This window comes from Vulpes lagopus, chromosome 2 (genome assembly GCF_018345385.1).
Source record: "Vulpes lagopus strain Blue_001 chromosome 2, ASM1834538v1, whole genome shotgun sequence".
In the NCBI taxonomy this organism is placed as follows: Eukaryota; Metazoa; Chordata; class Mammalia; order Carnivora; family Canidae; genus Vulpes; species Vulpes lagopus.
In genome coordinates, this window is record NC_054825.1 from 163,491,646 (window position 1) to 163,518,568 (window position 26,923).

Sequence of the window (26,923 nt, forward strand, 5' to 3'; positions counted from 1 at the left end):
AAAAAAAGAGAGAGAGAGAGAGAGAGGGAGTGAGAGATACAGAGCGCTAGCAGGGCCTGGGGGTGTAGGGCGCAGCGTTTGTACAGAAAGCCAACTCCGCCGCGCGCAGATGCGCCCGGGAATGCAATTCAGTTTATTTTTATTTTTTTGCGTTGTTTCACTTTGTGTCTCTTTTACAAAGGATTTTCATTTACGAGAGGAGCTCAACTCCAGTCTCCCGGTGCAATGAGAGCTCGCCCCCGAAAAGCACGCTTGCAAATGTGCCCCCCACCCTTTCCCTGGGTTGCAGGGCGCCCGAGAGCGTACGAAAACATGTGTGTGCATAAGCAGGGCCCTGCGTGTGCGTGGCCCGTGGCACTGAAGGGCGATGGACTTGTCACACCTGCTCACTCACGCGAGTGGGTATACCCAACCTATGCGCTGGGGTCCGAGTTTCCACGCACGCCTACCCTGGGGGCTGGCGGGTACCCCCACAGTCAAAGCGTGGGGGGGCCCGCGAGTAGCCGGGACGAGGGAACACGTTGGCCGGGGATATGCGTGCGTCCGTATTCGGCGGAAACACGTGTGCCAGGGTAGGCCTCGGGCAGGACGACCCCCTTACTCCCACCACTCCCCGAGCTCAGCTAAGTAGTTTAAGAGGCCTGGGGGCTCTGGAATCCGCTGTGAGTCTGGGGAACCTCGGCTCCGAAGCAGCTCCTCAGCGAGGCCTCCTGAGGCTGCAAGGGGAGGGGCACAGCCGGGAGTCAAAGACCCGGCTGTTTTTCCCCCCTCAAGCAAGACCACTCCGACCCGCCCGCGGGCGTCTCAGCCAATCGCAGACCCTCTGAGCCCAAGACCCACCCTCCCATTAGGCTCCACACAGACAACACTGGGCCACGCCCCCAGACAATTGCATAGGGCCCCGCCCCCACGCTCCAAGCCTCGCCCCGGATAATAAGCTCAAAATTCCAAGTCCCGCCCCCTGAGCCCACGCCCCTCCTTCCTCTGTGCCCCACCCCCGGGTAGAAGCCCAGCCCAGTACCTGCTGTAGGGGGGCGGAGGTGCGTCGTGCACCCCAGAGGCCGCCAGCGCCTGCTCGTAGGTGGGGAGGCCTGGGGGTGGAGGTGGGGGTGGAGGCAGGGGCGTCGGCGGGGCTAGATCACCCAGGGGACTCAGGGGGTTAATGAGCTCAGCCCTGGGGACAGAAAGTACAGTGTTAGCGGTGGAAACCTACAGGATGGAGCGACTTGGGAGAAGGCGGGAAGACTTAGGGACACAGACTCCGAGGGTGGCAGAGGGACACGAGTGGAAGGGAGAAAGACCGGGAGGAAAGAGGGTCACCTGCAGCCAGACCCTTCACACAGAAAAGCACCCCAGCATCCCAGTGGACACACAGGGATGGACATACAGACACCAACTGCTGAGACATAGTCTTATTCACAAACACACATGCCTTCCTAGATATAGGGAGCAGTGGAGAAAAAGCCAGCACTGCAGAGAGGCAGACACAGAAACAGACGCAACACAGAGATAAGCCAGGTCACTCATTTCCCGAGGGCCACTTGTACCAAGAAATCCCGGACCCACCATACTTTCAAGACTGACCCTCAAGCACTTTCTTAGACCCACAGAGAAAGATAAGTCTAGACAACTCAGAAGGTGCACACATGTGCTACAGCCTGTCACGATGGAAACTGACATATTACACGTACCCAGGGACCATACGCTGCAGCCCCACCAGATACAACACACAGAATGATGATTACACAGGAACCTGGGACTGTGGAGATGGGCTGCAGATACTGATTGGGCTCCTACAGTGTGCCAGGTACTGAGCAGAGCCAGGTACTAATCGTCCACACACAGTCTCACAAACCAACTGGCCATGTGGTCGTCTCCTCAGATCCTTAGGCAATACCCACTGGTCTCCTTAGGTCCACCCTTCCTCCCTCCTCTATTCATCCCACTTTCCAGCCCCCCCCCCACCACCACCCAGGGCCCCTTCTCTCTGAATCCCCCTTACTCTTGGGGACAGGGCTGCTGGCCTCCACCCCGTCGGCAATGCAGATACCAAAAGGCTCCCAAGCTGGCCAGGACAATGAGCAGGATGCCAGATGTCAGCCCCACAGCCAGGCCTGCTACGTCCACTCGTCCACGCCCTGTGGGGGGGGCGGGGGGAGGCACTCTGTCAGAGGCTGTCACTCCCCACCACACACAACCCTATGCCTTCCCCCCTGAGGGAAGAGTATAGGCCAAGAACCAAAGTAGAACTGGGGCCACTTCCTAGGTGTGTGACTCCAGGCAACTCCACACACTCATTTCTCTAAGCCTCCATTTACTGCTCTGCAAAATGGTAACGATGATTCCCCCCACTGGTTGTGAAAACTCATTGAGATCAAACACATATAGGGTCTGGTAGTTCATCTGGGACAAAAATATGGCAGTTGTATCCCTACGGTGATAGAGGACCCTCCTTGAACACAGCGTGGCTCATCCCTCTTGAGCAAAATCCATCTGCTAAGAGGTCGGTGGACACACTAAAGGTAGGATAGGGAACTCAGATGGGCAATTTCAGGGCCCCCCCAACCGAGTATTACCAGATTTAGCAAATAATATGAACCCACTTAAATATGAATTTTAAACATACAATGAATATTTTTTAGTGTAAGAATGTCCCTTGGAGTATTTAGAATATACTTACACTAAAAAACTTATTTACGTGTGGGACGCCTAAGTGGCTCAGTGGTTGAGCATCTGCCTTTGGCTCAGGGCATGATCCCGGAGTCCCAGGATAGAGTTCTGCATCAAGCTCCCAGCAGGGAGCCTGCTTCTCCCTCTGCCTATGTCCCTGCCTCTCTTTCTGTGTCTCTCATGAATAAATAAGACAAAATAAAAAACATATTTGTGTATATTTGAAATTCAAATTTAACTGGTTGGAGGGGTCCCTGTGTTTTATCTGGCAACCTCCCCCCTCTGGACTATAGTCCCTTTGCCAACCAGGCTACTGAGGGACGAGAGCTCAACTCTGAAGGAAGAGTAGAATCTGCAGGAAGGTTTTTTAATTGACCAGAAGGCTGTGAAAAATTCATTTATCAATGCAGGAATTTCGGGGCCTCCAGCCCCCCCTCCCCAGTAATACATTTTTGAGCATCTAGAACTCAGGTGGACCCTTTGCCAGGACCCTAGGCGTTTAGCAATCCTTTAGCTTTGTGAGGCCTTCCTGGGTCTTGCCACTGGGGAGACTTCCCTTAGCACTGGGTCATGCAGTTTCCTCAAACAGCAAACCCCAGGCTTTTAACCCCCTGTGCAAAGAGCTGCACAGAGAAGGCAGGCCCTCGGGTTCTGACATGTTTCAGGTGGATTCAAGGAGCTCCCAGGCCTCTCTAGGCCTGCAGTGAGGTAGTTACCTCCCCTAGCAACCAGGCTCCAATGTGAGGCCTCTAGCCCAGACCTAGGGCTTGTTGCTAAGGGCATCCCCCCCTAGCAACCAGGCTGCGAGGGGGTGGGGCATCTGCTACAGGGAGGGGGCTCCTCCCTGGGCAGTGGGCCTTGGGTCCTTAGCCTGGCTAGGTGTGGTTGCTAGGGAGGCCGCCTTGGTAACCAGGCCAAGGCCGGGATGGGGCTGTGGGGGAGGGGAAGCCAGCCAGGTATCAAGTGCTGGGGGCCTCCTTGGTCCGGCATGGCCAGGCCTGGTTGCTAAGGAGCAGTCCCCCCTTAGCAACAAGACTACAGCCATGGTGGGGCCTTAGAACTCACAGAAAGGGTTGGGGCTGGGCAGCCTGGTCAGGTGAGGATACAGAGGCTTCCACCACCTTGGCCTGGCCTGGCCAGGCCCTGTTGATGGGGAGCAGTCCCTCTAGCAACTAAGCTACAGAAGGGGCTGGGGCTCTGGACTCCAAAGCGGGGACTGGGGCAGGGGGCTCAGGTAGGTCAGCCTGATAGGCCCCAGAGCTGTAACCACCATCCCCCCACACACACACAGGCACTTCCTCCTTCCTAAGGACATGAAACCTCCTCCCAAAAAGTTGTGGTGGGTTCCTCAGGAAGGGGCTCTAATCTCAAAGGAGGGGACTCTTTTAATAACTAACCACCTCCAGGAGCATGGAATTAATTTGAAGGAGGCAAATTTGGGACAGGGGATGTTGGTTCAACTTGCAGAGGAAGGGGCTGCCTTAGCTGCATGGGACAAGAGGGGATCCCCCACCCCACTCACCTCCTTTGCCATTGTAGATGTAGCTCTCCCAAAAGCGCTCCTTGAAGAGAGAGTAGAACAGGTGGAATGGCAGCACATCAACTGGGAGATTCCTCACCCCTACAGCAACCCACCCTCATTTCTGAGACCCAGGGTAGAGGGAATTGTGTGGGCCAGGACATCCCAGGGCCTGGAGAGGCTCTCACTGTCAGAGTATTGTCCTCGAAATACTCCCGCGCCTCCTCCCAGGAACACCGCTCCTCACGACACTCCCGTTCCAGGTTCCCTGGTGTGAGCAGTTCCAGGTCCCAGTGATTGGCTCGTGGAATCCGGCTACGGCTTCCTAGAAAGCTCTGGGCCTCCGGGGAGTCCAGGAAGACTTCTGTGCCCAAAGGACACGGAGGACAGGAAGAAAAAATGGAGAGTCTCTAAGACTGGGGACATGCAGGAAGCTGATGGGATGGAAAAGGATGGAGTCCTGGGGAGGGAGGGGACTAGCAGCAAGAGTTCTGGAGTCAGGGAAAGGTGGAGGTCTGTGTCTGGACACCAGCTCTCCCCCCAAGTGCTCACCTTGGTCTTTCTCCTCACCAGGCGAGGTGTCCAAGCAAGTGGTCAATCCTAGGTATAGCAGCAGCAGAAAGGGGTACCCCCTCATATTTTATGAACACCTGAAACCATGAGTGGGAGAGACAGCAAGCGCCTCAGCCCCTGGGGAAGGAGGCAAGGTCACCCGGACTGGACTCTGTGGTCCATGATAACAATCATAGCTGACACTCATGTCGCCTGTATTCTGAGTCAGGTAGTTAGACTACTGTTTAAGGTAGTTTACCATATCAATTCAGTTTAATTTTCACAGCAGTGCTATTATTATCCCTATGTCCCCATTTTACAGATGAGGAATGTGAGGCACAGAGAAGGAAAAGACTTGCCCAAGGTCATACAATTTGCACAATTCAGAAGCAGGATTTGAGTGAAAGTGGTGTGCCTCCAGAGACCAGAGCCAGGAGCTTCTCTTTTTCTCTACCCTGTCTGCAGCACCCACCACGAATCTTGGCACATAGTAGGTGCTCATAAACATGTTCATCAGTGATCAGGATTCCTTTCTTCCTGGTAACGTCCACCTATACCTGCCTCTCCCTATGCCCATTGCCACATCCACCCACTGAGATCAAAGATTACAGCAGAAGGAAGGGCAGGAGAGGCAAACAGCCTATATTCTTGGGTCCAGGGGGAGAAGGGAGTGGAGGTCCTGGACTCCTGGTGTTGGGGGACCCAAATGGCTGAGTCCCAGAGGGGCAGGGAGCCAGGAGGCCAGGGTCCCCAAGCCAGACTCTGGCCCCAGGGGACATTCACTTACCTGCCCAGACTTGTGAGCACTTTCCCTTCCTCTGTAATCGGGGCTTCCTTTGCCAGCTGCGGCCAGCTGTTAATGGGGGGGAGGGGGGCAGGGGAGAGGGGAGGGGAGAGGAAGGAGGGGTGCCCCTCTCCCGGTAATGAAGATGATCCCGGCCTCTGGCAGAGGGGCGGGGTTTGTGATTACCTGCCCTGGGCGGGACTCAGGTAAGGGACAAAGTATTTAAAGGGACCTTAGTATGAAGGGCCTAAGGTCCAGAGCCTTGTAGGGAAGCCAGGGTCTCCGACACCAGACACCGACACCGCGGAGGCACCCAGGGGATTGGATATGCACCTGTTCCCTTGTTTGCCTCCTGAGGATGGAAGCTTCCCTGGGTGAGCCAGCAAAATGAATGTCTCCAGATAGCTAGATATCTAAAAACTGGCAGGAAATGTATGCCGTGGTCCCTGGGGATAGGTGGACAATGCTGTAGTAAATTCCTGTTTCCTGATGTGATCTAAAGGTCTTTCACTTCTGATTTCTCAATTGCTCTGCTTATAAACTGGGGACAGAAGTATCCCTTCTCAATTGTCTCTCAACATGGAGCAAGTGATTGATATACTTGGGGAAGTGAGCTTCCCAATCTCTGGATGATGTGGTTAAGTCCTCGAATTCGGACTTGGAGAGACGCAAAGCCTCGGCATAAGCAGGAACTCTCCCGCCCCGGGAGATGCCTAGCATATACTAAGCGTGTCCCATATTCGCGCCAGTTGCACCAACCGGAACCTTCAGGCTGCTACTCACGTTTCCGGAGGGAGGGAGAGAAGAAGGGAGGACTTACCAAGTCAGGCGAGGTATCTCGGCAGCTAGGGGCAGCTCTACTTCCGGTCTTTTCCGCCGGGCGGAAGTGGGCGAAGCGGAGAGGAAAAACAGCCCTCCTTTCCGGTGTAGGGGCACAGTTGAAGAGGCGACGAAGGAACGAGGAGTCGTTTGTAAGGTGAGTCCCGGGCGGTGGCGGGATGGATTACTGAGATCGCCTTCCCACAGGCTAGACTCCTAGGGTCCTGAAGGAGACAGGCACAGGGTTTCGAATTCCCGACTCCCTGTCAATCATTAATAGAGCACTCCAGGCGCCCCAAGATTGAAGCTGAACTACGTCTCCCAGCATCCTCTGGAGATAGCCCCGCCTCTCCGGCAGTTTTCTTGAGAGTTGATATTGCACTGTAGAGGGCGGCGGGACGGGGTGGGGGTCCCAGGGGAAGGAGAGACTAAGACTCTTGGGAGGAAGGGGGTCTAGGCAGTGGGAGTTGAGGAAGAAGGACCCCCCCTTCCTGCCTCAGTTTCCCAGACTGTGACAGGGAGGGCGGAGGAGATTGTGCGCCGCCCACCGCCGCCTTCTCTGCACCTTTTTTTGACAGCACCTGGGAGTTGGTGTAGGGTTTTTCCTTGGTGGAGCTTTGAGGTCGGGCTGATCTAGGTTCTCATCCCGATGCTGCTGTTGAGTCGGTGTGAACTTGGGCCTCGAAAGGTTTTACTTTACTGTTTTATTGTGAAAACGTTCAAACTTGGGGGCGCCTAGGTGGCTAAGTGATTGAGCATCTGCCTTTGGCGCAGGTCGTGATCCCAGGGTCCTGGGATAGAGTCCCGCATCAGGCTCCCTACAGGGAGCTTGTTTCTCCCTCTGCCTATGTCTCTGCCTCTCTGTGTCTCCCGTGAATAAATAAATAAAATCCTTTAAAAAAAAGTTTAAACCTAACGTAAAAGTTAAGGAATAATATAAGAATCCCTATCACCTAGAATTACCAGTTATTAACATTTTTGCCATACTGGCTTGGCATATTTTAATTAAATACATAAGGCAAATCCTATCCATCGTGACATTTCATCCCTAAAACTTTCAGGACGCATGTGTAAAAAACAAGAGATATTTTCTTAACGTGACCACAATACCATTATCATGCTTTACAAAAGCGATCGCAATTCTAGGATAGTACCTATTACTTGGTATAATCAAATCTTGCATGTCAAAAATGCCTTTAAAAGAAAGTTTGATTTGTTTGAATCAGAATCCAGTCAAGTCATTGCTGTTATGTATCTTAAATTCCTCCTAATTTAGAACAGTCTCCTCCACCCACCCTTTATTCTTCTTGGCATAATTGATTTATTAAAGAAACTGGATTACTTACTCTGATCATCCTCTCTGAGTTTGAATTTGTCTTTTTGTTTCCTTGTAATCTCATTTCAGTTATGCCTCTGTGCCAAGGGTCAACAGGCGAAACCCAAATCCTGCTGACTTCCTTCTTTTGAAAAAAAAAATCAGATTTATTTATGTTTATTTATATAGTTCACCCATTTAAAGTCTACAGTTCAGAGGCACCTAGGTGGCTCAGTTGGAGGAGTATGCAGAGCTTGATCTTGGGGTCATGATTTCAAGCCCCGTGTTGGATGTAGAGACTACTTAAAAATAAAATCTTTTTTTTTTTTTAAGATTTTATTTATTTATTCATGAGAGACACAGAGAGAGGCAGAGACACAGGCAGAGGGAGAAGCAGGCTCCATGCAGGGAGTCCGACGTGGGACTCGATCCTGGGACTCCAGTATCACGCCCTGGGCCAAAGGCAGGCACTAAACTGCTGAGCCACCCAGGCATCCCCATAATCTTTAAAAAATAATAATGAAATAGGAGTGTTTGAGTGGCTTACTCAATTAAGCCTCTGCATTTGGCTCAGGTCATGATCCCAGGGTCTTGGGATAGAGCCCCACATTGGGCTCTCTGCCTGGTGGGGAGTCTGCTTCTCCTTCTCCCTCTCCCCCTGCTCATGCTCTCTCTCAAATAAATAAAATCTTTAATAATAGAAAGAGACGCCTGAGTGGCTTCTCTCTCTGCCTGTGTCTCTGCTTGTCTCTGTGTCTCTCATGAATAAATAAAATCTTTAAAAAATAATAATAATAATAAAAATAGGGGCAGTTGGGTGGCTCACTTGGTTGAGCAATTGACTCTTGGGTTTCAGTTAGGGCCCTGATCTCAGGGTTATGGGGTTGAGCCCTGCATTGGGCTCTGTGCTTAGTCTGGAGTTGGCTTGGGACTCTCTGCCCCTGCTCCCTGCTGTCTCTCTCAAGTAAGTAAACCTTTAAATAATAATAATGATTCATAAATAAATAATAAAGTATACAGCTCAGTGAGGTTTTTAAAAATTATTTTATTTTATTTTAAAGATTTTATTTATTTATTCACAGTAGACATAGAGAGAGAGGCAGAGGCACAGGCAGAGGGAGAAGCAGGCTCCATGCCAGGAGCCCGAAGCGAGACTCGATCCCAGGACTCCAGGATCACGCCCTGGGCCAAAGGCAGGCTCCAAACCACCAAGCCACCCAGGGATCCACTCTCAGTGAGGTTTTGTTGTTTTTGGTTTTTGATTTTTAAGTAGGTTCCACACCCACTGTGGGGCTCCAACTCAATACCCAGAGATCAAGAGTTGGATGTTCTGCTGACTGAGCCAGCCAGGCAACCCTCAGTGGTCTTTGGTATATACACAGAGTTGTGCAACCATCACCACAGTCGGTTCTAGAATATTTTCATCACTCTGGAAAGAAACCCAGTACTCATTTGCTGTCACTCCCTACTCTCCTCTCCACTCCGGCACTAATACCCACTACTATATTTTGTGTCTCTCTCTTTTTTTTTAAAGATTTTATTTATTTATTCATGAGAGACAGAGAGAGAGGCAGAGACACAGGCAAAGGGAGAAGCAGGCTCCATGCAGGGAGCCTGACGTGGTACTCGATCCCAGGTCTCCAGGATCAGCCCTGGGCTGAAGGTGGCGCTAAACTGCTGAGCCATCTGGGCTGCCCTATATTTTGTGTCTCTATGGGTATATCTAATCTGGGCATTTCACATAAACCAAGTTTGTTTTTTTTGTTTTTTTTTTAAACTGGCTTCTTTCACTTAGCATAATGTTGTTTTTTTGTTTTTTAATATTTTATTTATTCATGAGAGACATAGAGAAAGAGGCAAAGACCTAGGCAGAGGCTCCCCCTTCAGGGAGCCAGATACAGAACTCTGTCCCAGGACCCTGGGATCAGGACATGAGTCAAAGGCAGATGCTCAACCACTGAGCCACTCAGGCGCCCCTAGCAAAATGTTTCATTTTGTAGCATGTAGCAGTACTTCATTCTTTTTGTGGCTGCATAATATTCTTTTGTCTGAGGTATACCATAGTTTGTTCAGCCATTCATCAGTTGATGGGCACTTGGGTTGTTTCCACTTTTTGGCTATTCTAAATGCTACAAACATTTGTTTCTTTTTTTTTTTCTTTTCTTTTCTTTTTTTTTTTTAATTTATGATAGTCACAGAGAGAGAGAGAGAGGCAGAGACACAGGCAGAGGGAGAAGCAGGCTCCACGCACCGGGAGCCCGACGTGGGATTCGATCCTGGGTCTCCAGGATCGCGCCCTGGGCCAAAGGCAGGCGCCAAACCACTGCGCCACCCAGGGATCCCCCAAACATTTGTTTCTAAGTTTTTGTGAGGACATATTTTCATTTCTGTTGGAAAAGATCAGACGATAACTCTGTATGGAAGTTCTTGAGGAACTGCCAGACTTTGCCAGAGTGGCTGCCCCAGCATCCATTCCCGCTGTTCATGCATCAGGGTTCCAATTTATCCACCCTTGTAGTTCTCCCTCGACTTTTGTTTGTTTTTGGTTTTGTTTTTGTAGTGAGAGAGCACATGAGGGGAGGGGCAGAAGGAGAGGGAGAATCCTAATCAGGCTCCATGCACATGGAGTCTGACACAGGGCTGGATCCCAGTACCCTGAGATCAGGACCCAAGCCCAGGACCCAAGCCAAAACCAAGAGTCGGACACTTAACCGACTAAGCCACCTAGGTGCCCTGACCTTTTTGTTTGTAATCATCCTATTGGGCGTGAACTGGTATCTCGTTGTGGTTTTTCGGTTGCATTTCCTTAATAATTAATGACGTGGAACGTTTTTTCATGTGCTTATTGGCTATTTGTCAGACGTCATTGGAGAAAATCTGATCCTTTACCTAGTTTTATTTTAATTAATTTTTTTAAATTTTTATTTATTTATGATAGTCACAGAGAGAGAGAGAGAGAGAGAGGCAGAGACACAGGCAGAGGGAGAAGCAGGCTCCATGCACCGGGAGCCCGACGTGGGATTCGATCCTGGGTCTCCAGGATCGCGCCCTGGGCCAAAGGCAGGCGCCAAACCGCTGCGCCACCCAGGGATCCCTTTAATTAATTTTTTTAAAGGTTTTATCTATTTATTTGACAGAACAGGAACAGGGGGGAGAGGGAGAAGCAGGCTCCCTGCTGAGCAGGGAGCCCAACATGAGGCTTGATCCCAGGACCCTGAGATCATGACCTGAGCTGAAGGCAGACTCTTAACCGATTGAACCACCCAGGAGCCCCATTTATTTTTATTATTATTTTTAATTTATTTATTCATGATAGACATAGAGAGAGAGAGAGAGGCAGAGACACAGGCAGAGGGAGAAGCAGGCTCCATGCCAGGAGCCCGATGCGGGACTCGATCCTGGGACTCCAGGATATCGCCCTGGGCCAAAGGCAGGCACTAAACCACTGAGCCACCGAGGGATCCCCCCAGGAGCCCCCATTTATTTAAAGGTTTTATTTTTTTTTTAAGTAATCTTCACACCCAACACTCAGCTCAGACTCAGAACCCCGAGGTCAAGAGTCACATACTCTACCCACTGAGCCAGCCAGGCACCCCTCTTCAACCATCTTTAAACTGGGTTGTCTTTTTATTACTGAGATGTAAGTTTTTGGTATATTCTAGATACAATTCCCTTATCAGACATATGATTTGCAATTCCCACTTGTTTTTGTGTAGCCTGCAAACTAAGAACGGTTTTAACAGGGGCACCTGGGTGGCATCTTGCCTTTGGCTCAGGTCATGATCCTGGGGTCCCGGGATCAGGTCCCTATGAGGAGCCTGCTTCTCCCTCTGCCTGTGTCTTTGCCTCTCTCTGTGTGTCTCTCATGAATAAATAAATAAAATATTTTTTTTAAAAAAAGGTTTTAACATTTTTGAACAACTAGAAAAAATCAAAAGGAAAATAATATTTTGTAACCCATGATAATTTATGCAATTCAGATGTCTTGTGTCCATAAGGGAACTTCTATTGGAACACAGCAATGCCTATTTATTTACACATATCCATGGCTGTTCTTGCCATACAAGAACAGAGTTGAGTAGTTGTGACTGGGCCCTGTCAGCCACAAAGTCAAAAATCTTTACTGTCTGAGCCTTTTTGGTCGTTTCCTACTACATCCTTTGAATTTCCTGGAATCAGAGAATTAAATCTCAAGCCTTGATGAGATTTAGGTTCAGCTATTTTGGCATGACTACTTTAGAGCTAGTAGCTTGATGTTGCCTAAAGCTGGGTTGTCCCGCCCGCTTTCAATGTACATGAGACGGGATATGGTTGATGAGATTGATCAGGGGCTTCAAGTGGTGTTTATGGGCTGAATGTACCCCCCCCCCCTGCCGCCTCCCTTCCCTTTATATGTTGAAACCCTGGCCACCAACGTGACTATTTGGAGATAGGCCATTCTGGATTTAATTAAGGTTAAATGAGGTTGTAAGAGTGGAGTCCTACCCCATGGGGCTGGTGTTTTTACCAGAGGAGATGCCAGAGAGCATACTCTTTGCCCCGGGAAAACAGCAAGAAGGTGGCTAGCTATCTGTAAGCCAGGAGTAGAGTCCTCACCAGAATCTGACCATGCAAGCGCCCTGATCTTGGACTTCCAACCTCCAGAACTATAAATGTCTCCGGAAAACAAATGTCTGTTGTTTGAGCCAGCCTGCGTGTGATATTTTGTTTTGGCAGCCCTAGCTGACTAATAAGAGGTAGGAAGAGCCCAAACCTCCATTGTTATATTTTTCTCTTTTCTGCTATGGGGTGTTAGTGCCCTGCAAATTTACAGTTTCTTCAACCTTTCCCTGAATGGCATCTCCCCTTCCCGAATCAACTATGTCATCAATGGATGCAAAATGGTTTTGCAACTCTTTTTTTTTTTAAGTGATCCCTATACCCAGCGTGGGGCTCAAACTCATAACCCCCCAGATCAAGTGTTGCATGCTCTAACCACTGAGCCTGCCAGGCACCCCTGGTTTTCTCCCTCCCCTCCCCTCCCCTCCCCTTCCCTTCCCTTCTTCTTTCCTTCTTCTTTCTTTTTCTTTTCTTCTTTTCTTCTTTTCTTCTTTCCTCTCCTCTCCTCTCCTCTCCTCTCCCTTCTCTCCTCTTCCTCTTCCTCTTCCTCTTCCTCTTTCTCTTCTCTTCTTCTCTCTCAGCTTCATGCCCGGCGCAGAGCACAAACCCACCACCCTGAGATCAAGAGTCAGCAGCAGCTAACTGATCCTCTCATGACATATCCAAGCCCACCCAGGTGCCAGACAGTTCTGGGACCCAGACTAGGGTCTTTCCTGGGCCCATCCATCCAGGGGCTCCTAGCCTGGAGTGGAAAATCCTGAGAAGTAGCCGCTATATTGGAGGTAACTCAGGGCATTATCAGAGTACACGGATCACCTCATTCAGCCTGGAGAGACAGGCTTCCTGTGGGAGTAGATTCCTCGATGGAGCCTAGAAGGAAAAGAGGGCAGAATTTCCAGGGGGAGAGCAAGGCACACACTAGCTGTCTCACTGTTCGCTCAGAGTCAAGCACAGTTCCTCAGGCTGATGGTGAAGGCCACAGACTCAGATGCCTGGGTCAGATCTCTACTGCAGGATGTTGGGCACCTTCTCTATGCCAGTTTCCTTGATCGTAGCAACCATTTGTATGTGGTTGTGGGATTCAGTGAACTCAATATGTGTAAAATGTTTCAGACAGGGCTAGGTTCATCAGACCTCTTAAACATCAGCCTTGTTTGTTTATTTATTTATTTATTTATTTATTTATTTATTTATTTATTTATTTATGATAGTCACAGAGAGAGAGAGGCAGAGACACAGGCAGAGGGAGAAGCAGGCTCCATGCACCGGGAGCCCGACATGGGATTCGATCCCGGGTCTCCAGGATCGCGCCCTGGGCCAAAGGCAGGTGCCAAACCGCTGCGCCACCCAGGGATCCCTTCAGCCTTGTTTTGATTGGGGGGGGGTGGCTTTTTTTTTTTAACAGCCATTATTAATAGAGTGTCTCAAATGTACACTTTGGCTCTTAGGGAACTCTCTCTGTACTGCTTACATCATGTCCTGTTTCTGTCTTTTATTTCCTTGAATGTAATTAGTCCCTTGGTTTTCCTTTAACACAAAAGCTTCTGTACCCCCAGAATGGCCTGGCATGCACCATTTTCAGGAGAGAGGTGGGTAGCATTCTCTAGGTTCTCGAAGGGATCTCTGGTCCCACCAAAAGGTGAGGTACCATTGGTTCAGGATTCAAGCAAACCAACTGCAGAAAAAGACAGTCGGGAGAGAATCAGTAGTTTGAACAGCAGACGATAGTAGATGTTACAAAATCATTCACTTGATGGCATCGTGGTCATGGTTTTATAAAGTCCCATCTTGTCACGGTGCTGTTTGAGCTGGAGCCCCTAGTCCCAAGAGGCTGTGGAGCACTTTGAGAAGTGGCTAGTTTGACTGAGAGACTGACTTTTCTAATTCTTTCATTTTAATTAATTTTTTAAAAAGATTTTAGGTGGGATGCCTGGGTGGCTCAGCAGTTGAGCGTCTGCCTTTCACTTAGGGCATGGTCCTGGAGTCTCGGGATCAAGTCCCACATCAGGTTCCCTGCATGGAACCTGCTTCTCCCTCTGCCTATGTCTCTGCCTCTCTCTTTTCTCTGTGTGTCTCTCATGAATAAATAAATAAAATCTAAAAAAAAAAAAGAGAGAGATTTTAAGTGTGTATTTGTGGGGGGGTGGGGAGACAGAGGGAGAAGCAGACGCTCCACTGAGCAAGGAGCCCACGGGGCTTGACCCCCAGGATCCATGAGATCATGACCTGAGCTGAAGGCAGCCAACCAACTGACTGAACCCCCCAGGCACTCCTCCTTTTAATTAATTTAAATTTAGGCACCAACACTTGATTCGGTTATTGGAAAACTTTTCTCAGAACAAATGGGGTATATAAATGTACCTTTGCAGTGGTATATCACAAAACCTAAAGCATCTCCAGTGAAAATTTCATGTCTGAAAATTTCTGAATTGAAATGGGTTGAAAGAGGAAAATACACTCTGGATTTTGAAGCCTTCATACAAAAAGGGAATGGACTGGCCTATGTTCTCAGGTAGTAACTTTCCTGGGAGGACTCACAGTTGCCATGTGGTTAAGAGGGCAGTTCCACACCCTGCTTGCCTGGGTTTGAACCCTGGCTCTTGTGGTTCCTAGCTGGGGAGTTCTGGGAGCCTGTTTTCTCCTCTGTAAAGTAGGTTGACGATATGTGGCTCTTGTTTTGGATGTTTCCTCCCTGAAACACTAGTGACATCAGATGGCAATAGTTCTATTTTTTTTTTTAAGATTTTATTTATTTACTCATGAGAGAGACACACACAGAGAGAGAGGAGGGCAGAGACACAGGCAGAGGGAGAAGCGAGCCCCATGCAGGGAACCTGATGCGGGACTTGATCCCGGGCCCCCAGGATCATGCCCTGGGCCGAAGGCAGGCACCAAACTGCTGAGCCACCCAGGGATCCCCAATAGTTCTATTTTGTATTTTGAAATTGGCCTTGGGATGCCTGGGTGGCTCAGTGGTTGAGCATCTGTCTGCCTTCGGCTCAAGTCGTGATCTGGGGTCCTGGGAACGAGTCCTGCATCAGGCTCCCCACAGGGAGCCTGCTTCTCCACTCTGCCTATGTCTCTGCCTCTCTCTCTGTCTCTTATGAATAAATAAATAAAGTCTTGAAAGAAAGGGAAAGAAAGAAGAAAGAAGGAAGGAAGGAAGGAAGGAAGGAAGGAAGGAAGGAAGGAGAAATTGGCCTTAATGAGGAGACAATACAGCATGGTGGGTGAAAGCTCAACTTCCAGAGAAATCCTGGCACTGCCACCTGCCAGCCCTTCAACACTTGGCCAGCAGTTCTTAAACTCTTTGGTCTCAGTTTCTTAAAAGTTACTGCGGATTCTGGAGAACTTTCATTTATGTGAGTCCTACCTATCAATATTTGCTGCATCATAAATTAAAACTGATGCTAAAAAGGGTTTTACTAAGATATAATTCACATAACACAAAATTCATCCATTTAAAATAATGTGTTCGTGGGGCACCAGGCTGGCTCAGATGCCTGAGTGTGCGATTCTTGATCTTGGGGTAGTGGGTTTGAGCCCCACAATGGGTGTAGAGATTACTTAAAAATAAGAATCTTTTTTAAAAATGTAAAGTAGTATATTCACTGTTTTGTGCAATCATCACCATTTACTGATTCCAGAACATTTTCGTCACACCAAAAAGAAACCTTGTACCCATCAGCAGTTACTCATCATTTCCCCTGCTCCCAGCATATGGCAACCACCAATCCACTTTTGTCTCTATGGATTTGCCTATTTTGACATTTTGTATACATGTGATCCTATAATATATGGCCTTTTATGCCAAATTTCTTTCACTTAGCATAATAAAACAGTTTTTGTTTAGTTTTTGTTTTATTCATGAGAGACACTGAGAGAGAGGGCAGAGACATAGGCAGAGGGAGAAGCAAGCTCCCCATTGAGCAGGGAGCCTGATGTGGGGCTTGATCCCAAGACCCTGAGATCATTACCTGAGCTGAAGCTAGATGCCTAACCGACTGAACCACCCAGGCGCCCCTGCTCTGTTCTTTTAATTTTTTAAAAGATTTTATTTATTTATTCATGAGTGACACAGAGGGAGGCAGAGACATATGCAGAGGGAGAAGCAGGCTCCCTGTGGGGAGTCTGATGTGGGACTCAGTCCCAGAATCCCAGGATCATGACCTAAGCCAAAGGCAGACACTCAACCACTGAGCCACTCAGTCCCCCCAAAATAGTTTTTTTTAAGTAGGCTCCACACCCAACATGGGGCTTGAACCTATGACCCCAAGATGAAGAGTTGCATACTATCCCAACTGAGCCAGCTAGATGCCGCTAAAATGTTTAAAACCCAAGGATGCGCAAGCACACATTGAGTCAGCGGTCAGAGCAATGACATCTTCTTGTGTCACACAGTCTCTGGAAGACTCCACTTACACTTGTGAGAGAATAAGTAACAAAGGCAAACACATTTTAGTAATATTGTGGAAATAGTTTGTGGCTACCCTGAAAGCTTCTTAGAGAACCCCCCACCTAGGGTCCCCAGACCTGACTTTGAGGATCACTGCCCTAGGCAGCAACTTCACTTCCAAGTGTCAGTTTGCCCATCTGCAAAATGGAGATGGTGACGGGACAGATCTCAGAGAGTGGTTGAGGTTGGACAGTCGATAAGATGGGGGCGCAGAGTTGGTATGGGGTCAGGGATCAAACTGCTCTGTGGGATTTTTCCCATTATTGCCTGGCTAAGTTTAAAAAAAAAAAATGCTCCTTCTGTAGCTTCTCTGCTCACTTTTGGAGGGAAAATGTCCCTGGCCAAGAAGCCAAAGAGTGCAGAAACCCCTGTTGTTGGCCACAAGACAAGCAGCTCAGTGCCAAATACCACAGAGGGTCAAGGCAGTTGACAACTAAGAATAGAGTGGAGAATTTGTCCAGGAGGAGGTCAGTGCGACCTTCATGTGTGGCAGCTGGGGGGCTGGGGCGGAAGCCAGAGGGCCGGGGGAGGAGGAGGTGGCAGGTGAGCCAGGGGAGACAGCAGGTGCTGGACATCTGCTCAAAAGCTTGGGGGTTGAGGGAAAGTTGGAGGACGTTCCGTGGGTCAAGTTAGGCTGTTCAGAAAGGTTAGCTTCTGTGAGCAGCACAGCGGCCACCGCCGGGGTGAAGTGGCCTGGGTCTTGACTGGGGCGGTGGTCCAAGGCATATACATTTGTCAAAATGCATCAAACTGCATCCTTAAGGTCTGCATCTAGCCTGTCAATATACCTAGGAGACCAAAAATCAGCTTTTGAGGGAAGACGCCAGTAGGGGGAGAACGAGATCCGTGGCTCAAAAGAGATATGCATTTCAATTCTGAATTGATATGTGCTTAGGGAGCACATATACTGAATGGGAAAGGAAAGTTGCGGAAGGTGACCAGAAGAGGGGAATAAAGACAAAGTTGCTTTTTACATTTTGGGGAGCCCTTGGTTGGTTGTGCCCCACCCCCACCTCGGCCTTCTGAATCTTTCTTGCAGCCACAGAGCCAGAGAAATATTTCCCAAACACTCCCCATGTGCCAGGCTCCAGGCAGGACTCATTCAGTTCTCACAGCAATCCAATTCTGTCAACTAGATCCCATGGTTATGTTTTGCCAAATCAGACCAAGGCTCTGAGAAAGGAAATGGCCAGCCTAGGGTCACACAGCCAGTGCAGGGCCAAGCCTGGACTCAAGCCCAGGCTAAAGGTCATCTTGCCCAATCCTTGATCCCTGTAACCTACAGCCCCATCCTATATCTCCAGCCCCTGGTCAGTCCCCACCTCACACATGGGCAACCACTCTAGTATGCACAGTGCATACCCTCTTGTTTGTATGAACTTTTAAAAAAATGTACCATCTTGGGGCACCTGGGTGGCTCAGTGGTTGAGCATCTGCCTTTGTCTCAGGGCCTGATCCCTGAGTCCCGGGATGGAGTCCCACATCGGCCTCCCTGTAGGGACCCCGCTTTTCCCCTCTGCCTGTGTCTGCCTCTCTCTCTGTGTCTCTCATGAATAAATAAATAAAATCTTTATTTATTAAACCTTTATTAATAATAAAATAAATAAAATCTATATTTATAAAACCCAGGCATCCCTCGAAATAAAATCTTAAAAAAAATATATATGGGGCAGCCTGGGTGGCTCAGTGGTTTAGCACTGCCTTCAGCCCAGGGCGTGATCCTGGAGACCTGGGATTGAGTCCCACGTCAGGCTCCCTGCAGGGAGCTGCTTCTCCCTCTGCCTGTGTCTCTGCCTCTCTCTCTCTCTCTCTCTCTCTCTCTCTTTTTCTGTATCTCTCATGAATAAATAAAATCTTTTAAAAATATATGTACCATCTTGGGCACAAATAGATTTGTTAGCGGTCCTGTTTCATTTCTTCCCCTTTTTTTCCCCTTACTTTATTTTTTTTTATTTTTTTTTTATTACTATTTATTTATGATAGTCACAGAGAGAGACGCGCCGAACCGCTGCGCCACCCAGGGATCCCTCCCCTTACTTTCTTTTTTTTTTTTTTTCTCCCCTTACTTTCTATACCCAGTATTGTGTTAACATCTACCTGTGATGCCTTGCACACATCTAGCAGGTTGCATCTCACAGCTGGGTAGTCTCCAGGATAGGCCATCACCACCCATTCTCCCAGGAAGGGACATCCAGGTGCCTTTGACTCCCCTCTGGAATAACTAACCCACTGTGGACATCCTTGGGTATGCTCCCTTGGGGATGTCTCTAAGTATGTCTTTGGGGCACATCACCCAAGTGCAGAATCACCTGCGCTTATTTTGCTAAACTTCCATGAGCTTGTGTTCCAAGAGCCTGACCCCGCTGAGATGCCCAAGGATCCTGTGACCGGCCACGTGTCCTCCCCAAGCCCTGGTCTTACCCAGCTTTCAAATTTCTCCCGCCAGCCTGATGATAGGTATCAAGTGCTGTCTTTTTTTTTTTTTTTTTTTAAGATTTTATTTATTTGAGAGAGAGATAGCAAGAGAGAGCATGAGCAGAAAGGAGAGAAAGAAGCAGGCTCCTGCTGAGCAGGGAGCCAGATACGGGGTTCAGTCCCAGGACTCTGAGATCATGACCTGAGCCAAAGGCAGACGCTTAACCCACTGAGCCACCCAGGCACCTATCAAGTGCTATCTTACTATTGTTTCCACCTGAGGAGAATTTTGAATGTCTCTCTCTTTTTTTTTTTTTTTCTTAAGATTTTATTTATTTATTCATGAGAGACACAGGGAAAGAGAGGCAGAGACACAGGCAGAGGGAGAAGCAGGCTCCAGGCAGGGAGCCTGATGTGGGACTCAATCCCGGGACTCCAGGATCAGGCCCTGGGCTGAAGGCGGCACTAAACCGCTGAGCCACCCGGGCTGCCCTTGAATGTCTCTCCACACTTAACCTTAGTCTTTTTGCCGCTGCTTCTATAGATTGCCTCTTCTTCACATCTTTTGCTCCCTTTCTTGTCTGGGTAGCTAGGTTTTCTTCTTGTTGATTGGCCAGTGTTCTGTGTACAGTTAGTTCTGCTAGAATGCTCGTTTCAAAAACACGAATTTATTCCAGTGCCATTGATAAACATTAGGCAACACTTCCACCATGATGCGGATTTCACTTCGCCTACAGATGATTTCACCCACCCAGGAGATAGAGTAGGTGAACCCAAAGAACTGCACTCAGTTGCCATGAGCCGGTAGGTACACACATACGCACACACCCCGAGCAGAACATCTCCAAGACCCCCACTTCCCCCCTGTGCATAAGGAGCCACAGCCATCCTCACCTGCTGCTAGAATTTTCTTGGATTTCAGTTAACCCTCCTTCTACCACCTCAGAGTAACTCACAGGGTGTACCCCTTCCAAGGCCTGCTTTCACAAACAGAGCATAGGTCTTTCTTCAAAGTGAAAAAGTCAAGACACCTGGGTGTCTCAGTGGTTGAGCATCTGCCTTTGGCTCAGGGCATGATCCTGGGGTCCTGGGATCAAGTTCTGCATCAGGCTCCCCTCAGGGAGCCTGCTTCTCCCTCTGCCTATGTCTCTGCCTCTCTCTCTCATGAATAAGTATAAAATCTTTTTTAAAAGGTCAGAAAAGGGATCCCTGGGTGGTGCAGCGGTTCGGCGCCTGCCTTTGGCCCAGGGCGCGGTCCTGGAGACCCAGGATCGAATCCCACGTCGGGCTCCCGGTGCATGGAGCCTGCTTCTCCCTCTGCCTGTGTCTCTGCCTCTCTCTCTCTCTCTCTGTAACTATCATAAATAAATAATAATAAAAAAATTTTAAAAAAAAATTAAAAATAAAAAAATAAAAGGTCAGAAAACTTGCAAAGTAAAAAAACTTCATTTTTGGAGTGTATGGGCGTTGCTTTCCCACTCCATGTTGTAAGACCGTCCTCCCCTGACCCACCCCCAGTTTCTGTATCTGGGGGGGTAGGGGCAGACCAGCTCCAAGGGCCCGTCTTTCCTGTGGACTCCCCCCCCCCCCCCACAGCCCTGCAACTGTTCCCTCCTTCCCTCAGGATGACACGACATGGCAAGAATTGCACGGCAGGGGCCGTCTATACTTACCACGAGAAGAAGAAGGACACAGGTATTGAGTTTGGCAGGGGAACAGGTGTATCTTGAAGTCACCATCCCCTTGGACCTCTGGTTGTGCCTTCTGGGCATGTCTCTCCCCTCCCCCCCTACCTTGCTCTGACTGATGGTCCTGACCTTATGGGAAAGAGCCTGCGCAATCCCACACGCTCCCACCCCTGCAATGGGCACTTCTGTATGTGAACTCATCCATGACTCCCAACTACCCACTGAGGAAGGAATCACCATTGTCACGGCCACATTCCAGAGGCAGAAACTGAGGCCCAGAGTCCATACAGGCCCATGAGTTTGGTTTGGGGGAGGGGGCGGGGTGGTAGAGGGGAGTCAGCTGTGAGCCTCTCTACCCAGCTGCCTCAGTGACAGGGCCTGTCACTTACCCTCTGGATTAACACCTTCCTGTGGGTCATGCCCCTGCTTCTAACATAGACACGCAGCCCAAGCTCTTGACTCCCTGTTTCTTTGAGTTCCCCACCACCACCACCACCCCCAAGTTCTCTCTGTGCCTTTCTCTTGGGGTTTGGCAAGGGGCACATCTCCTGTCCCCCCATCACCTCTGTCTGTCTCCATCCCCAGCGGCCTCAGGCTATGGGACCCAGAACATTCGACTGAGCCGGGATGCCGTCAAGGACTTCGATTGCTGCTGCCTCTCTCTGCAGCCCTGCCATGATCCTGTCGTCACGTGAGCTGGGGAGCCGCATGGAGGGCGCTGCATGCAGGGGTGGGGCGCCCTGGACAAGCTCCTTAACCTCTCAGAGCCTGTGTGCTCAGCTGAGACATGGGCGTGATCCTAATGTGTTCCATGGGGTGTGGAAAAGGCTAGAGTAGGGCCCTCAGAACATGGCTGGGCACATAATAACAGCTCGTGTGTGGAGTGCTTACCATTACCTGCCTCACGGCCTGGCAGAGGCTTCAGCGAGAATGGGTGTAAAGTGCTTAGTCCAGTGACTGGATTTGGGCTTAGTTTACGGGTACATTTGCAGAGAGTGACGAGAGTGGACTGTGGTTAAGGGTCCCTGAGGCCACCTTCGTGTTGAGGGGTTCATTAGAAGGATGCACAGAACTCGGAGAGTTGGTTCTAGTCCGTAACAGCTTGTTCCACTACAAAGGTGGAGGTTAAGTCAGCAAGGGGAGAAGACACGTGGGGCAGAGTCCAGGAGGGAATAGGAGCAAGCTTCCAGTTGTTCTCTCCTAGTAGAATCACACAGACAGCGCTGGTCTCCCTGCAACGTGTGACAACACGCAGGAGTGTCGCCCACCAGGGAAGCCCACCCGAGCCCCAGTGTCTAGGGATTTTATTAGAGGCTGGTCCTGGAGGTATGGCTGACCTCCATGGGGCGGACCTGGTCTTCAGTCCCTCCAGAGGTCTATCTGAGACCACACAGACTAAGCCCTCACCCCGTCCCAGGTGAACTAAGATACTTTTATCAATCAGTACAATCCAGGGGCTTAGGGGTTCCCTCCTGGATGCTGGTCAAGAGCCAGTCCTCTGGAATGTGCAGGGGTTGGATCACCTGGGCCTGCTGAGTTACCCCTTGCCTGCACAAGGTTCCCCCCCACCCCCACCCCACACACACACCAGAGCAGATTATAAAGCCAGAAGAGTAAAAATGGTTTGGTCTACCTCAGGGAGCCACACTTGAGCACTGAATGGCCTGTTGCCTGCAAGATGCTTTAGTGGGTGCCCAGGGTAGGGAGCTGACACTTCTCAACCCGTCCTGTCCTTACAGCCCAGATGGCTACCTGTATGAGCGTGAGGCAATCCTGGAGTATATCTTGCACCAGAAGAAGGAGATCGCCCGGCAGATGAAGGTGATGGGGATGGGGGTATGGGGGCGCAGGCAGGGCTGGCGGCTTTGATGTTGATCTCACAAGCACGGCCACTCTAGGCTTTCCAGCTGAGTTCCTTTTCCCTCTGGGCCTTTGCTAGCACTGTTCCCTCTGCCTGGTGCACTGTCCCCTCCCACTTCTGGCTAAACCCTCCTCTAGACTTCAGCCCAGGCATTGCCTCCACTGACCTCCTGCTAGTCCAGAGACCCCAGGGATCTGCCCCTTATCACCTCTTGTCTTGACATTTGTCATCGTTATGATTCTGCATGTCGCCGACTCATGCCCGCTAGACAGCAGGCCCCAGGGGCAGGGAACAAAACTCTTAACCACCCCATGGCCCTAGGCTCTCCATGAATATTTGTTGAATTAATGATGTCTCCTCACCTCTCTGGGCCTCGGTTTCATTGGCTCTAAAATGTGCTGACACCGGGACACCTGGGTGGCCCAGCAATTCAGTGTCTGCCTTTGGCTCAGGGAGTGTTCCTGGGATTGAGTCCCGCATCAGGTTCCTGCATGGAGCCTGCTTCTCCCTCTGCCTATGTCTCTGCCCTCTCTCTGTCTCATGAATAAATAAATAAAATCTTTAAAAAATAAATAAAAATAAAATAAATAAAATGGGCGGACAGGGCCAAATCAGCTGCAGGGCATGTGGGAGATTCTCCCAGTGCAGGATTCTTGAGGCATTTATGTGGAGCCACGTCCACTCTTCATGGGTGAACTCATTTCATGGATAGGAAGGACCCCCTTTATCAACGTGTTTAAGGTACAGCTGGCCCCCCTCCCTCCCTTTTCCTGCCAGGCTTCCCAGCATTCTGGAAACACTGAGGGCGAGATTCTCATAGAGCTTTCTGTCTAGAGCAAGTGGCTTCCCCAGTGTCCATGACCTCTGCATGGTCTAGTGGCTGCCTGGGTGCTTACTCTCCTGGAACTTGTCTGAGAATGGGACAGAGGATCTACACACAGTACATATGCTGTAAAATATAACATGGTCCACAGATACATTTATTGAGCACTTACTATGTGTCAGGTATGTGTCAAGGTTTTAAGCATTTCCAAAAATCATCCCGTATAACCCAGTGAACCTTTGAGGTAGGTCACCATCGTTAGCCAGTTTTACAGATGAAGAAACAGGCCAGGAGAAGTCACAGCGCTTACTGGAAGCCACAGAGCTCATCATTGACAGAGACAAGGTTTATGTCTGGGCGTCTGTCTCCTGCCAAGCTGCTGGCCACTCTGCTGGAGTGGAGAAGCCACTGAGTCCCAAACCAGCTAAATGAGAAGTGACCTTCGTGCCCTGCAATAGGGGAAGGGACCAGCAAGGACAGCAGAGCCACACCATGGATCACAGCAGATTAAAGCGTCACACACTGGCAGCCACTAGCCTCTAGGAGCAGTGCCGGGATGGTCCCCTTTGTAGACCTCAGTTTACCCACCTGTGAAATGGGAAGAGCCACCCTCAGAGTCACAACCCACAGAGAGACGCATGGTCCACTTTTTTCTGGCTGTCCACAGGCCTATGAGAAGCAGCGTGGTGCCCGGCGTGAGGAGCAGAAAGAGCTGCAGCGGGCTGCGGCCCAGGACCAGGTACGGGGCTTCCTGGAGAAGGAGGCAGCCATCGTGAGCCGGCCTCTCAACCCATTCACATCCAAGGCCGCCTCTGGGACGACCTCAGGTGAGGAGAGGCAGACTTGGAAGTGAGTGGGGTTCCTGCGGGGCCGAGTGCCTTCCTGGGCATGGCATCTACACCCCTTTCCCCCTACAGATGATGCCCGACCTGGGTCCAGTGCAGGCCCTACGGGCAAGGACAAGGATAAAGCACTGCCCAGCTTCTGGATCCCGTCGCTGACCCCCGAGGCCAAGGCCACCAAGCTGGAGAAGCCTGTGAGCATCCCCAGCACTCTGTGCCCACTAGGACCCAGAGAGCCAGAGTCCTCCAGGATCCTGAGCGCCCCCTTTCCTGCCTGGGACGCCCCAATCCTCCCTACACCTGGCCCCAGCCTGGCCTGCTAACCCTGCCTCCCTTCTGCCCATCGCAGTCTCGCACCGTGACCTGCCCCATGTCCGGGAAGCCATTGCGCATGTCGGACCTGACACCTGTGCGCTTCACGCCGCTCGACAGCTCTGTGGACCGCGTGGGGCTCATCACACGCAGTGAGCGCTACGTGTGTGCCGTGACCCGGGACAGCTTGAGCAACGCCACGCCTTGCGCGGTGCTGCGGCCCTCGTGAGTCACCTGGAGAGGATCCAGGGCCGGTGGGGCCGGGCGGGGCTGGGCGGGGTGGGGTGGGGCTACCTTCACCGGGGCCGGGTCTCTGATCCGTGGCCCCTCCCACCCTCACCTTCACTGTAGTGGGGCTGTGGTCACCATGGAATGCGTGGAGAAGCTGATTCGGAAAGACATGGTAGACCCGGTAAACGGGGAGAAGCTGACAGACCGCGACATCATCGTGCTGCAGCGGGTGAGCACTGACCCATGCCCAGGCCTCGCTCTCAAGCCCCTGCCCCTGCTGCATGCCCCGCCCCTCCTGGCTCCGCCCTCTCCGGAGAGGCCTGCCTCCTCCGCGCCCCGCCCCCGCGGCCCGACCTGCCTCCACGGTGGCCTTGTCCCCACCTCTCCAGGGTGGCACAGGCTTCGCGGGCTCCGGCGTGAAGCTGCAGGCTGAAAAGTCGAGGCCGGTGATGCAGGCCTGAGCGCACGGAAGACCAAATAAACAGGCTTGGACTCACTGGCCTTGTGGTCCCTTCATTGGCTGCGCCAGAGCCCTGGGGCCACCCAGGTTGCCCTCCACGTGTACCTGCTGCAGCGACTGGAATCAGAAGGCGTGGGCTTATGTTGAGAGTAAAATCCGAACTGAATGCACACTGGCAGCGTTAACGTTGGGCCAGAAGCCGAAATCTGAAGGTCGACCACAGGAAGGCGCCACTTTAACAGGCTAAGTAGAAACCCCCTCGCATCTTTTTGAGTTATGCCAGATTCGATGTCCCGGAATGCCTCTCTAAAAGTAAAGTGTGGTAAAACACCCAAAGGAAACAAAATGCGGTGAGAGCCAGCAGCTGCCACCCAGTCTAAAGAAGGCAGTCAGGAGCCCTCCTCTCTGACACCTGACTGCCGGGAGGCCAAGAGCAAGAAGAAAGTCCTTGTCCAATGGCTTGCATAGACTGCTGGAGGGGACACAGTACCTGGCAGGTGTGAGGAGCAGAGCCTGCAGGGACAAGGAGGCTGCAGAGCCTGGGGTCTGGGGGGCCTGCCTGCATTTGGCTTGGAGCACAGGGGCAGCTCTTAAAAGCTTTGTATGTCATGACCACTGGCTCGCAATAGCAGCCCTGGACGGTGTGCAAAGTAGCATACAGAGCCGGGGTAAGATCAGAAAGATAAAGACTTAACATTCCTGCCTCCCCAAGTGATACCTAGGTTCTGCCCTCCCAGGTCTTTCTCCACAGGTACATACTGGTCCGTTCAGTGAACAATCTCTACCTTTTCACTTCTCTAAAACTAAGAGGTCTTATCTAATGCCCAGATCTGATTCAAAGAACGAGGAAGTATGCTTCACTGCTCTTCTTCGGTGGAGCCCCTGTCTGGTGCAGGACGTGGTAGTGCATCTGGCTTCAGAGAAAGGTTGTAGCAAGGGGTGGACGGTCTCATCGTTGCACCCTGGAGAGCCCCTGGAACCCAGAATTTGCTCCCCTATATACTTCTAGAACCTTCCTTTTGTTCTGAAGAGCTCTCACACCTGACTCTTGGGACCCCAATCCCTGGGAACTGGCCCAGTGGCAGCTGGCATTCAAGGAGCCCTTGCCCTCCAGGCCTATCCATCTATAATCCTCTTGAGTCCTGGCCACAATCCCGGGAGAAGGATGCTTGTACCCACTTCACAGAACAGCTCACTGAGTCTGAGAAAATACACTTGCCCAAAGTTACTACTCAAAGCTGTAGCAGAAAGCCAAGTTCACCTAGAAGTTAACCACCTCCAGAGACCTCCCCACCCCCAGTCCTGCCCTTCCTTCCATTATCTGTACCTCTCCTCCCCAGGTATTCCCACATTATCACCCCATAGACCTCTCCCCCTTAGCAAACTCCACCTAGAGTGTTTCAGGTCACCCCTTGATCCCTAGAATGCCCCCAATCTTCAGCCCCTTTCTTTTTTTTTTTTTTTTTTTTAGCCCCTTTCTCAAGAGTCTACAACCACCCCTGGTTCCTTCCCGATCTCTCCCAGCCTACTCCAGGACTCCAGTCTTGTTCATGTTTGTTCAGAATACCCCCCCCCCC

The 26,923-nt window shown here is 50.6% G+C and overlaps 2 protein-coding genes across 3 annotated transcripts; one reads left to right on the forward strand and one right to left on the reverse strand.

Moving 5' to 3' along the window:
* Positions 1-122: 122 nt before the first annotated feature.
* On the reverse strand, positions 123-6,478 carry PRRG2 (proline rich and Gla domain 2). 2 transcript variants are annotated; one of them, XM_041740016.1, is made up of 7 exons: positions 6,346-6,478; positions 4,742-4,839; positions 4,378-4,553; positions 4,193-4,232; positions 2,003-2,138; positions 1,022-1,174; positions 123-716 (listed from the first exon to the last, which is right to left on the reverse strand). In XM_041740016.1, the coding sequence occupies exons 2-7, from the start codon at positions 4,824-4,826 to the stop codon at positions 698-700; spliced, it is 609 nt and encodes a 202-aa protein (XP_041595950.1). In that variant the 5' UTR covers positions 4,827-4,839; positions 6,346-6,478; the 3' UTR covers positions 123-697. The 2 variants fall into 2 exon arrangements, with proteins under 2 accessions (XP_041595950.1, XP_041595945.1); XM_041740011.1 differs by lacking the exon at positions 6,346-6,478 and adding an exon at positions 5,529-5,677.
* On the forward strand, positions 6,381-25,382 carry LOC121482151 (nitric oxide synthase interacting protein). The gene is made up of 9 exons (XM_041740000.1): positions 6,381-6,501; positions 20,754-20,824; positions 21,403-21,508; positions 22,557-22,638; positions 24,169-24,328; positions 24,419-24,537; positions 24,693-24,880; positions 25,007-25,115; positions 25,276-25,382. The coding sequence occupies exons 2-9, from the start codon at positions 20,755-20,757 to the stop codon at positions 25,345-25,347; spliced, it is 906 nt and encodes a 301-aa protein (XP_041595934.1). The 5' UTR covers positions 6,381-6,501; position 20,754; the 3' UTR covers positions 25,348-25,382.
* Positions 25,383-26,923: the final 1,541 nt, after the last annotated feature.